The sequence below is a fragment of the Bos indicus genome, chromosome 9, assembly GCF_029378745.1.
Source record: "Bos indicus isolate NIAB-ARS_2022 breed Sahiwal x Tharparkar chromosome 9, NIAB-ARS_B.indTharparkar_mat_pri_1.0, whole genome shotgun sequence".
Taxonomy (NCBI): Eukaryota; Metazoa; Chordata; class Mammalia; order Artiodactyla; family Bovidae; genus Bos; species Bos indicus.
The window spans coordinates 24,257,942-24,270,403 of NC_091768.1; the positions used below are offsets into that span (position 1 = coordinate 24,257,942).

Consider the following 12,462-nt stretch of genomic DNA (forward strand, 5'->3'; position numbering starts at 1 on the left):
ATAATCAGTGAAAGCACTGCACTTGCCTATTTGCTGCCCCTTTTCTAACTCTGAGATACAGGTAAATACCTTCTATTGCTAGGCAACACTCTTGGCATATAAGAATTTTACATTTAAGAGACCTCAACGTCCAGGACCTGGATAATTTGTAATTTTTTGCCAAAGCTCAAATTTGAGTTATTCTACCATGATGTAATACAGAAGGCAATGAATAACCTTGCTGACTACCCAGCACTCATGTTTCAAGGTGATTTTGGCAGTCTCTGTTTATCAGTTATATGCTTCATGGAGGGAGGGGGTTGTGAATTATATTTTGTAGTAGCATTTGAAATATTGGGTTCAAAAATATCCCAATAAAGTTTTATGTGTCTTTACATAATCATAACTATAGACATAATTCGATAGACTGTAAACTTTGTAAATTATCAATGATGTCTTTCAACACAAGATGACTTTTCTTTACACTCAGCAGAATTCAGAGATATCTCTTGCTATTAATGTTAACGAATAGAAATATAATGCAGGATACAAGTGTCAGCTATATATATCATTTAAAATTTTCTGGTAGCCCTATTTTTAAAAGGAAAAAGAAGGGTTAATTTTAATAACATTGTGTTTAATCAGTGTATTCAGAATATTGCAACTTGTGATTGATATTAAAAGTATCAATGAGATATTTTCCTCTTTTTCATACCAAGTCTTTGAAATCTGCTATGTATTTTACACTACTGTTAGTAAAGTGAGTCTGGCTGCTTGCTACTCAAAAATCAGCATTCAAAACAAGTGTTATTAGGAAAGAAAGTTGCTTTTAGTCAGAATGCTGGCAATTTGGGGAGATGGTGGACTCAGTGTCCCACAAAAACCACCTCTGAAGATTCTGCTCAGCCATGAAAGTTTTAAGGGAAAAAGGGGACATAATCTCAGTCACCGGGATAAGGTGTCTGAGTCATTGCCATCCCCCACTGTGTGCTGGCTTGTTGACTTCTTGTAATTTTTCTTTAGATGCTCTCGTTCACACAGTTTGCACGGATTTGTTCTTGAGATTTCTGAAGAAGAAGCTAGGGAAGAGATCTAGTCCTCTGTTACTTATTCTTCGTCTCTACTTATCTGATCTATGGAAAGAACCAACATGTTAGGCAATGTATTGTGTCATCCAGAGATCTGATAGTTGTGCCTAAGGCCAGAGATGAGTAGAGGATGGGATTGCCTGGCCTAAGGTTAGTGACAAGACAGGGGCTTCCTGTCGAGAGCTCTTTCCTGCCAAAAACTGTTTACACTACTGCACATCTCAGTTTAGACTAGCCATATTTCAGGTGCTCAGTGACTTCATGTGGGTGGTGGCTACTTCATTGGACAGTGCAGCTCCATACCTTCAGTTGGTTCAGAGAATAAAAGGCAACTTTTATATGAGCCTAGAAAAAAATAAAATTAGAAAGGTAAGACTGTTCTAGAGATTTTAGACTAGCTAGCTACTAATTTTAACTAACTACTGAATAGCTATACTTTATGATTTATATCAGTAAAGCTTTTTATTCAAATGGAAACAAATATTAATTTGATGCCTAGTGTTTAAAACTAATACAAGCAGAGCTACTTTGATTAGAGTGATGGGGTTGGTTTGGGTTGAGAGATGATGAATGAGCCCTACACTCAGAACTCTCAGGTCTTTGCCTGAAGATCACCCAAGCAGATACTCTTCATGGTCCATTTCATCTCATGTTTATTTCACAGAGTCAATAAGATTAGTTTAACTACTGGTATAGGTTTCTCATACTCAGTGCCAGCTTTTTTTTCCTACCTAACCACATATTTATGTGGTGTCTTAATTAAGGGGAAGATAAAGAGAGATCACTAACAAATTGTAAATTTTTAAAGCAGAGAGACTGTCATGCTTATCTTCTTCGTATATACTCAGTACCAACATTATAGGCATTTGATAGACATTCAGTATTTGTAAAATTTGTGATCTAAGAGTCTTGTTTGACACCTTACAGTTACTAAATTATTTCTATTTGTCCAATATTTTATGTGTATGTGATTCCCCCTCCCCTCTCCGGCAGGTGTTATGATGCTACAACTTCTGGAAAAAGTGATTGAATTGGAAAATTGGACAGAGGGGAAAGGCCTCATCATCCGTGGGGCAAAAAATACTTTTTCCTCAGGATCTGATCTGAATGCTGTGAAAGCACTAGGAACTCCAGAGGCAAGTATTGTATGAATTATGCAGTAGATTCTACACGTTTGTCAGCCATCTATGGCTAAGATATTTATATTCTACTTATATGGTTATTATGATGACAGCTATTCTCTAATAGCTTTCCAAAGATCAGAGTTTTTGTTTTTGCATCTTAAAGATTAGCTTGTAATAGTGTGAAGTGATGGGGAAAAAATGAAGGACAGGAAGGTTAGCAATAAAACGTCCACTATTAAAACCAGCAAGGATGTGAAGCCCTATAGCATCTCATGATATGGAGTTTTGCATGAGGTACATATATAAAATACCTAGCATGGCTTTGGCACTTGATAGGCTCCAACAAATGCTGGGAGTTGAAACATTTGCTTTTGAATTATGGTGACAGAAAAGCAGTCTGAATCATCTCTCAGTATTTGTCCTCCATGGAAGCTGTTTTTCTTGAATTCACCCCTCCACTAACATCCCCTAGGCAGGAAAAAAAAAAAAAGCAGATGAGAGAGAGAGGAAAAAGGGAGAAAAATGTATCTGTTACCATTTAATGATAGATGTGAACTGTATGTAGGTAATAATGTTTTAATGTTATTGGACAGCTCTGGCACCACTCTATGTAGTATAAGGATTTCAAGTTGCATAATATCTATGAGGAAAGATCTCTCTTTCATAGTATCTCTTTCTTTCACAGTATCTCTTTCTCTTTCACAGTATCTCATAACCCTGAGAAATCGCTCTGAGGCTGTGAAGGGGAGCCAAGATATATGGGTGTGTTTGCAACAAAGGGCAAGTAGTCAGGAAATTATTGTTAATTAAAGAAAGCCAGACATTGAAGTTAAGGAATTCAGCACTTTTCTGTGTATGGGTAGATTCAAGAGTCTGGGCTCACTGAAATCGTTTCCTTTGGTATGTACCTCAGCTGTAGGGGCCAGTATCCTGTTTTCTCATCCTGAGTTCCCTCAAGCTGCACTGTTGGGAGTGGCTACAGTCTAATGACTGCTCGATGGGGGTGCATTCCTTGTTTCAGTTCTAAGCTCCCTTAGGGTTCACCATCAGGGTTGACTGTGATCGCTGATGACTGCTTCATCCTTTGTTTACCTATAGGATAGGCAGTATTTTATTTTTCAGACTAATGTGTTGAAACCCTCCTGTACTCAGAATCGACAATCATCAGCATTGTATTTGCTTATCTATCGGTAGTTTTTTTCTTTTTTTCTTTAGGACCTGGTCTCAAGAGGTTGGTTTCATTTTGATACCCTTTTTTTAATGAGCAGGGAAAAAAGCTCTCATTGTTCCTAGTGAAAGAAAGTGAAAGTCACTCAATCATGTCCGACTCTTTGCCACCCCTATGGACTATACAGTCCATGGAATTCTCCAGGTCAGAATACTGGAGTGGGTAGCTGTCCCCTTCTCCAGGGGATCTTCCCAACCCAGGAATTGAACCCAGGTCTCTCGCATTGCGGGTGGATTCTTTACCATCTGGGCTACCAGGGAAGTCCCTAATTGTTCCTATTAGACAGTTAATCCTTCATTAAGATGGTCCAAGCAGAGAGATGAATTAGCCCTGAAAAGCATTAGCCTTGAAAAGTTTTGGAACAGAAAAAAAGAATAAAAGAGGAAAAAAATCTAGTGCAATATTAACCCATTTCTAAGATGTGACTTGATGCTGCAGATGTTCTGCAGACTCTGAGAAGTCTTTTTTCAGAGGACAGAAATAATAAGAGTCCAGTTGAAGCTTTAAGATAGGGGGAAATAAAAACCTTCTTACTCTGCAGTGAATGGGTTTGATGCCTCGAGGAAAAGTTTGGCCTTTTAGAAACCTGTATATTTCTCTATGTTCCTTGAAGATAGTATCCTCCTTTGTTCAGTGACTTCCCTTGTTAAGTTTCTGGCCAGTCTGTTGCCCCCTATTTCTCTGTGGCCTAAATTTTCGCAGTTCTTGTCAAAGAGCCTCAAAGTTCTTGTCTAACTTCTTTGCTTTTGCTGTGCTTATTGTACAGTTCCATTGTAACCTTATTGATTTGTAGACAAGCTGTTATAAATTTCTCAAAACACTTCTGTGTATTTTGAGGAAATTAGTAAATTCATACAACAGGCACTTAGGGAAAAAAAGGAAGGCCCATTTATGGTTCTCTTACTGGAAGGGGGACCGCTTCCAGGGCCCAAGAGTGGGCTCCTGTCTAACACTCGGAAATGAATTGTCCAGGGAGACACATACTGACAAAGCAAAATGCTTTATTGGGAAGGGATGCCCAGGCAGAGAACAGCAGGGTAAAGGAACCCAGGAGAACTGCTCTGCCACATGGCTCTTGGTCTCAGGTTTTATTGTAACTGGGAGTTAGCTTTCCAGGTTATCTCCGGCCAGTCATCTTGCTTATATCCATATTTGGTCCGATTCCTAGCAGCACATACATCTCTCAGTCTCGATGGTGTCCAGCAAAAGGATTTCTGGGAGGTTGGCAGAATATATTATGGGCTGGCATCTCCTCCCTCCTTTTGGCTCTTCCCAAATTCTTCCCAGCTGTATCATACTGGATCTACTACTCATTGATTGCCTTTATTTTGTGAAACAACGTAGTTCTCCATCTCAAATTCATCTGAGTCAGTTAACTTCAACAAGCACATACTATATGCAGAACGTTGATTACACTGCTAGCTTCTGAGGATAAAGAATGCGTTTTGTCAGCCTCAAATTATCTAGCAAATGCCATCTCCTCTTCTTCTCTGTAAAGCCTCCTCAACTACTCCAACCCAGTGAATCGTTTCTTATTTGCCACTATTCTCAGCTTGTTTAAGCATTTCTCAGAATACTTAATGTGTACCTTGATGCATGATGCATTTCTTTTTTCTCACAAGACTTTTGAAGACTGGGAACCAAGGCCACATTCTACTGATCATGTTCCCTATCTTTATCTTGTATAGATGATGTGACTAATAATAAATCTAAACACAATGTATACAATCTATAAATTCTCTAGTTAAGTTAGAAAAAGGAAAATACTACAGAAACACAAAAGGAAAAAGTTGTTACTCTGGGATTTAGAAAATCTTGTTGAAAAAATGTTTGATTCAGGCATTCCTTGAAATAGGTAGAGACAAGGACCAGCTGTTCCAAATAGTGGGAATGACGTGAGCCAAGACATAGAACAACAATAAATGTAAGGTGTTAAAGGAATGGCAAATAGCTTGTTGCAGAAGAAGTTAGGATGCTTTACTGAAGGGTACAGTAGTCAATAAAGTTGGTAAAATAGTTTGGGATCAATCCTTCCCAAGGAATTCTGACCTTATTTTATTGGTGATATGAAATTATCCTGTAAGAAGGTTTTTCAGGCAGGATGCAAGATACATTACAGAGGAAAGAGAAATTAAATACAGAGAGGCCAGTTAGGAAACAAGGCTGTTACAATAATCTAACCATGAGTAACACAAGTTCAAACTTGTGAAAATAGAAGACAAAGGGATTTAAATTAGGAATATTTCAAAAGAAGGATTGAGGGGACATGCTTGGTAACTCAGCAAACACAAGAAAACTGAAATGGAGGAGTTAAAGATAATGCCAAGAATTAGACTGAACCTGTTGGACTAGAGAAACCGTTCCTGTTAATTCAGAACTCTGTGATCTATTACAAAGCATCTAGGTACATTTTCATCTTTCTAACCATTCTTTAAATCAAATGGAACAAGTCTTTAAATTTTTTCGTTCCTTCCTTATTGTGTAAGAAAACTGAAGTTCATTGTTATGACTTGCTCAAGTTTATGTTTTTATTATGTGGTGATACTCGTGTTAAAAGTAAGCTTTTTCATAACTAGTTGGTTTTGTCATGCCAAATTTGAAATGTTGGCAGAATGTGAAATTTCTTAGCAGGTTTTGGGACTCTTAAAGGAAACACTAGTTGAAGCAATGGGAATGGATGACACTTCCAAGGAAGAAATTATAGATAAGGTAGAGAAAGAGAATCATGGATTGGATTTTTGGTAACATGTATTTAGCTGAATAAAAAAGAGACAAGAAAACTAGAATATAGTAATCAAAGAAATAGGAAGAGAATTGGGAGTTGAAGTGTCGCTAGAAACGGAGACTATCAAAATGAAAAAATTGATCAAAGGAAGATGCTACGTATGTTATGGGGATACAGAAGGAGATGAGAATAAGGAAAAGCTATTTAATTTAACAAATAGGAGATTGTTAGAAACCTTTGAGGAAAGTTTTTTGACAGAAGGCTGAAGACCCCATTATACTTGGTTTAAGAAAGTATATGAGGGTAAAAAGAAGAGGCAATGAGTTTATACTATTAAGAAATTTGTTTTTTATATGTTTATATTCATAGGGGATCAGAGTTTGGGATAATAGGTGGGTATGTCTTATGCCTTGTCCTTCCAAGTTACCCTGAGTAGATCTCTACACTTTTCTGAGACCTGACTCTTACACCTAAGTCCATGGTAATACCTCATACAAAGCTGAATTCAAAAAACCCTTGAAGATCAACACAATAAATACACTATAATTTGCATTTCAGACAGCTTCAAAGAGTTTTTAAATGAAAACCTCATTTTAAAAATTTCATTATTTTTGGCTCTACTTTCTAAATCCTAAAAGTGTTTTTCTTTTTAAATTTCTTATGTAAAACATTTACATTGTATCTTTGTGTTTATTCTTAAAGGATGGAATGGCCGTATGCATGTTCATGCAAAACACCTTAACACGATTTATGAGGTAATGTGTCTTTGTTTTTAAAACATGATTTCTATGCTTTCTTCTCTGTAACCACCCTCTGTGTTTTTTCAGTCTTCTAACTTTATTGAGGCTTTCCGTGGCTAAGTCAAAGATCTCTCTTGGTAAATGTCACATGGTACTTGAAAATGCATGGGTTATTTTCAAATATCTTTTGATACTGATTTTTAGCATCATTCCACAGTGGTAAGAGAACAGACTCTGATTTCTATACCTTTAGACCATGAAATTTTTGCATCTTGTTTTATGTCCCTGGATATGTTCCAGGGCCTCCTAGTTTATAGTCTATGAGAACTTGAATAGAATTTGTATCCTCCTATTGTATGAAAATTGTATAAATCTTAATTATGTTGAATTGGTTCATGGTACCTTTCAGGTCTACTGTATCCTTCTACTTTTTTGTATGTTCAGTCCATTAATTTTTGAGAGTTTGATATTGAAACTCCAACTAAAAATCTTTATTAAAAAAATAATTGTAATATATAGTGGAACTGTATGTAACTTTGTTCTGTATTTTCCAAGTCTCCTATAAATGTGTTATATTTTCATAATTTAAAAAATAAAAAAGGCAATAATTAAAAAAAGAACACAATTTCTAAAAAAAACCCAAATAACTCTTTATTAGTCTATGCTTTGCACTAGTTAAAAAATAGTCACTGATACTCTATTCATATTTAGAATATATGAATCCAATATTCATATATTCTGGTTCATATTTATTCTAATGATGAACTGTTTATTTTTGCCATCAAGGACAGTCATATAATTAGGTGTTAGTGAAGTACATACAAATATTTAAAAAATAAGAGCCTTGAGAGGTAAAAAGAGTTTAAGACTTAGCTCTTTTCCCTAAAGAGTGTGTATTTAGTTATAAGCTGGCTATATTTAAGTATAGTTAAATACTGATACTAGAGCAGAAAAGATGCATAAAGATAACCTAATATTCAAAATTAGTAGAATGTATAGGAGAAGGCAATGGCACCCCACTCCAGTACTCTTGCCTGGAAGATCCCATGGATGGAGGAGCCTGTTAGGCTGCAGTCCATGGGGTCGAGAAGAGTCCTACTGGACTGCGCGATTTCACTTTCACTTTTCACTTTCATGCGTTGGAGAAGGCAATGGCAACCCACTCCAGTGTTCTTGCCTGGAGAGTCCCAGGGACGGGGGGGGCCTGGTGGGCTGCCGTCTATGGGGTCGCGCAGAGTTGGACACGACTGAAATGACTTGGCAGCAGCATAGTAAAGTGGTCTGTATCCACAAGGAGAGAGAAGAAGAGTTACCAGTTGGAGAAAGCTTTTACATATGTCTGAGAAAGATGGATTCACTTTGCACCTAGAAGAGGAAGAAAAGGGAAAAAATTTGGGTCCTGTCATTATGCATTTGGGGTTACAAACTATGACATGATTGGGGTGATTAGCTTTCTACTTCCATATTCTGAATGTAAAAAAAGTTAAAATTCGGGGAAACTAAGGAAATTCATACTTGTTTAGCACACTTATTTATTGGACATGAATGTATTTTTGTTACTCTTTATATATGAGAGTCTAGAAAGAGTGATCTTCGTTGTATTAGTTCCTATTCATCACATTTGACCTTTTCTTAAGTAAATCTTAGAAGTTTTTTTCTTTAGATAATCCTTTTTATTTGGAAGCAGTGTGTGTTAAGAAATGTGTAATTTCTTAAGACCTGTATCTTTTCATTTTGGTTAGACCTACAAAAAAATTTATATTTTTGAAACACTTTAAATTCACCTTTTAATACACAGTTCTGCAAACTGTGTCTTTGCAAACATGTCTTTTCATGTCTTTGCAAACATGAAAGGTGAAGACTATTTTTACTTCAGAACCATTCTTTTATGTAGGATCAGTTTCTGGGTCATTTCAATGAGGAATGAAAAGATTTTTGGTAGGAACCTTCCATACCACATTTCTTCCTTTTTGATACAGCCTTAATTTTCCCATCTATAATTTGATATCAACAAAAATGGACTAAGACTATAGCACACCGAATAATTCCCAATTGTCAGGTGCTTAGAAATTCCAGGAGCTCTCTACAAGCTTGTTAGTCAGTCACTCAGTCATGTCTAACTGTTTGGACCCCATGAACTATACCCCACCAGGCTTCTCTGTCCATGGAATTCTCCAGGCAAGAATACTGGAGTGGGTGCCATTCCTTCTCCAGAGGATTGTCCCGACGGAGGGATCAAACCTGGGTCTGCTGCATTGCAGGCACATTCTTTACCATGTGAGCCACCAGGGAAGCCTGTATACAGGCTTACCTCGGAGATGTTGCAGGTTGGGTACCACACCACCACAACAAAATGGTAGCAAAATAAAGCAAGTCACAGAATTTTTTGGTTTCCCAGTGCATATGAAAGTTAATTTATACTCTACTGTAGTCTGTTAAGTATGTGATAGCATTATGTCTTTAAAAATGTACGTATTAATTTAGAAACACTTTATTGCTGAAAAATGCCAATCATCATCTGAACCTTCAGTGAATCTTAAGTCTCTTTGTTGGTGCAGGGTCAGTATTGATGGCTGCTAACTGATCAAGGTGGTAGTCACTGAAGGTTGGGGTAGCTGTGGAAATTTCTTGAAATAAGACAACAGTGAAGTTTTCAGCTTCATTTGACTCTTTCTTTCATGAACAATTTCTCTGTAACATCCAGTGCTGTTTGACAGCATTTTTACCCACAGAGGAACTTCTTTCAAAATTGGAGTCAATCCTCTCAAACCCTGTGGCAGCTTTATCAAATACGTTTATTTAATATTTAAAATCTTTTGTTGTCATTCCAATAGTCATCACAACATCTTCACCAGGAATAGATTCCATCTCAAGAAACCACTCTCTTTGCTCATCCATGAGAAGCAACTCCTCATCTGTTAAAGTTTATCATGAGATTGCAGCAAAATCAGTCACAGTTTCAAGCTCCACTTCTTATTCTCTTGCTGTTTCCACCACATCTGCAGTTACTTTCTCTTTCTCTAATGTCTTGAACCCCTCAAAGTCATCCAAGAGGTTTGGAATCAGCTTCTTCCAAACTCCTGTTAATGATGTTTTGAGTTCTTCCGATTAATCACAGATGTTTTTAATAGTGTCACCAGGCTCCTCTGCCCATGGAATTTTGCAGGCAAGAATACTGGTGTTGGTTGCCATTTCTTCCTCCAGGGGATCTTCCCGACCCAGGGATCGAACTCCAGTCTCCTGGGTCTCCTGCATCACAGGCAGATTCTTCATCTGCTAAGCCATTGGAGAAGCCCCAACAGCATCTCAAATGGTGAATCCTTACCAGAAGGTTTTCAATTTACTTTGCCCAGATCCATCAGAAGAATCACTCTCTGTGGAAGCTAAAGACTAATGAATTATATTTCTTAAATAATGAGACTTGAAAGTTAAAATTACTACTTGATCCACAGGCTGCAGAATGAAAGTTGTATTAGCAGGCATGAAAAACAGCTTTTATTTCACTGTACACCTTCATTGGAGCTCTTGGGTGATCAGGTGCATTTCATTGTCAATGGGCAGTAATAGTTTGCAAGAAATCTATTTTTTCTGAGCAGTAAATCAGCAGTGGACTTAAAATATTCAGTAAACTACGTTGTAAACCAATGTGCTCACCCAGCCTTTGTTGTTCTATTTATATAACACTGAGTAGATTGAGCATAATTCTTAAGAGCCCTAGGATTTTCAGAGTGGTAAATGAGCATTTAGTTTCAACTAGTAACAGGCTGCCCCTAAAACGAGAGTTAGCCTGCCCTTTGAAGCTTTGAAGCCAGGCATTGATGTCTCTCTAGCTGTGAATGTCCTAGATGGCATCTTCTTCTAATATAAGGTTGTCCTAGATGGCATCTTCTTCTAATATAAGGTTGTTTTGTCTGCGTCCTCACCTTCATGAATTATGTTAGATCTTCAGGATAACTTGCTGCAGCTGGCATCTGATCTGCATCAACACTTGCTGCCTCACCTAGCACATTTATGTTATGGAGACGACTTCTTTCCTGAATCCTCATAAACCAACCTCTGCTAGCTTCACACTTTTCTTCTATGTCTTCCACATCTCTCTCAGCCTTCATAGAACTGAAGAGAGTTAGGACCTTGCTCTGGATTAGGCTTTGGCTTAAGGAAATGTGGGTAATTTGATCTAATATCTGGACCAATAAGACTTTCTTCCTATTAGCAATAAAGTTGTTTTGCTTTCTTATCTTTCATGTGTTTACTGGAGGAGCACTTTTCATTTCTTTCAAGAACTTTTACTTTGCATTCACAACTTGGCTAACTGTTAGCCAAAGCTTAATCCAGCACAATAAGTGAAAGTGAAAGTTGCTCAGTCATGTCTAACTCTTTGCAACCTCATGGACTATATGCAGTCCATGGATTTCTCCAGGCCAGAATACTGGAGAGGGTAGCCTTTTCCTTCTCCAGGAGATCTTCCCAACCCAGAGTTTGAACCCAGGTTTCGCACATTGCTGGCGGATTCTTTACCAGCTGAGCCACCAGGGAAGCCCAATAAAATGAAGCACAAAAAAATGAGGTGTGCCTGCATTATACAGAAGCAACTGTTTATTTGGAAGAAAGTTAATATGCCTATAGTTTAAATAATGATTTGGGGAGGTATGTTGATCAGTTTGGGGCTTCCCTGGTGGTTCAGAACAGTAAAGATGGCAATGTAGGAGACCCAGGTTCGATCCCTGGATCAGGAAGTTCCCCTGAAGAAGGGAATGGCTACCCACTCCAGCATTCTTGCCTGGAGAATTCCATGGACAGAAGCTGGCAGGCTACAGTCCATGGGGTGGCACAGAGTCGGATACAACTTAGCTACTAACACCTTCACTTTGATAAGTTTGCATAGCATTTAGTATGAATTATTATATCTTCATTATTATACTGTTTTGCTTCTCATGATTTACAGGCTAATGAGTCTACTGTACCTTGAGGTGTGCTTGTTTTTTAAACATAGATCAATAATTTTGTTTCTACTGTATTTCAAGTTTTTAAAATATTTGTAGATTAATATCAGAATTTAAAATATTAACATCCATTTGTCCTTCTTCCTTCAATATACAGACTTCCTTTAATAAGTGTTGCACTGGTTCAAGGTCGGGCATTGGGTGGAGGAGCAGAAGTTACTACAGCATGTGATTTCAGGTAGGGTAAAAATTGTATTACTCCTCACACAAATATAATTAACGTGTGAAATTTATTTCTTTGCCTGAATTATAAGTATTTAATATATTTTAAAATAGGATGATTGATGAGGAAATATTTTCTTTCTGCCAATCATATCATTAAAGTAGATAATGAGTCTAATATAACTCCATAATTACTTCATTGCTGTGCATTTCAAAAAGTTAAAATGATTTTGAAAAAAATCCATATTAACAAAGTCCCCAGGGAATGAAGCCAAGGAAATACAAGCCAAGAGTCACAAGAATTATACAAGAAAAGAATAAATACAAGCCAAGGAAATACAAGCAAAGAGTCACAAGAATTATACAAGAAAAGAATTAAAAAAAAAAAAAAAAAACAAAGAAATAGAATGGGG

The 12,462-nt window shown here is 37.2% G+C and overlaps 1 protein-coding gene across 1 annotated transcript in view; it reads left to right on the plus strand.

Annotated features, from left to right (window-relative positions):
* The window catches only part of ECHDC1 (ethylmalonyl-CoA decarboxylase 1), a 53,182-nt gene that overhangs the window by 24,657 nt on the left and 16,063 nt on the right, over positions 1 to 12,462 (plus strand). Inside the window, exons 3-5 of the mRNA XM_070795820.1 lie at positions 2,061 to 2,203; positions 6,847 to 6,899; positions 11,985 to 12,065. Of these exons, the coding sequence (XP_070651921.1) occupies positions 2,061 to 2,203; positions 6,847 to 6,899; positions 11,985 to 12,065 (277 nt within the window). The remainder of the gene's footprint in view (positions 1 to 2,060; positions 2,204 to 6,846; positions 6,900 to 11,984; positions 12,066 to 12,462) is intronic.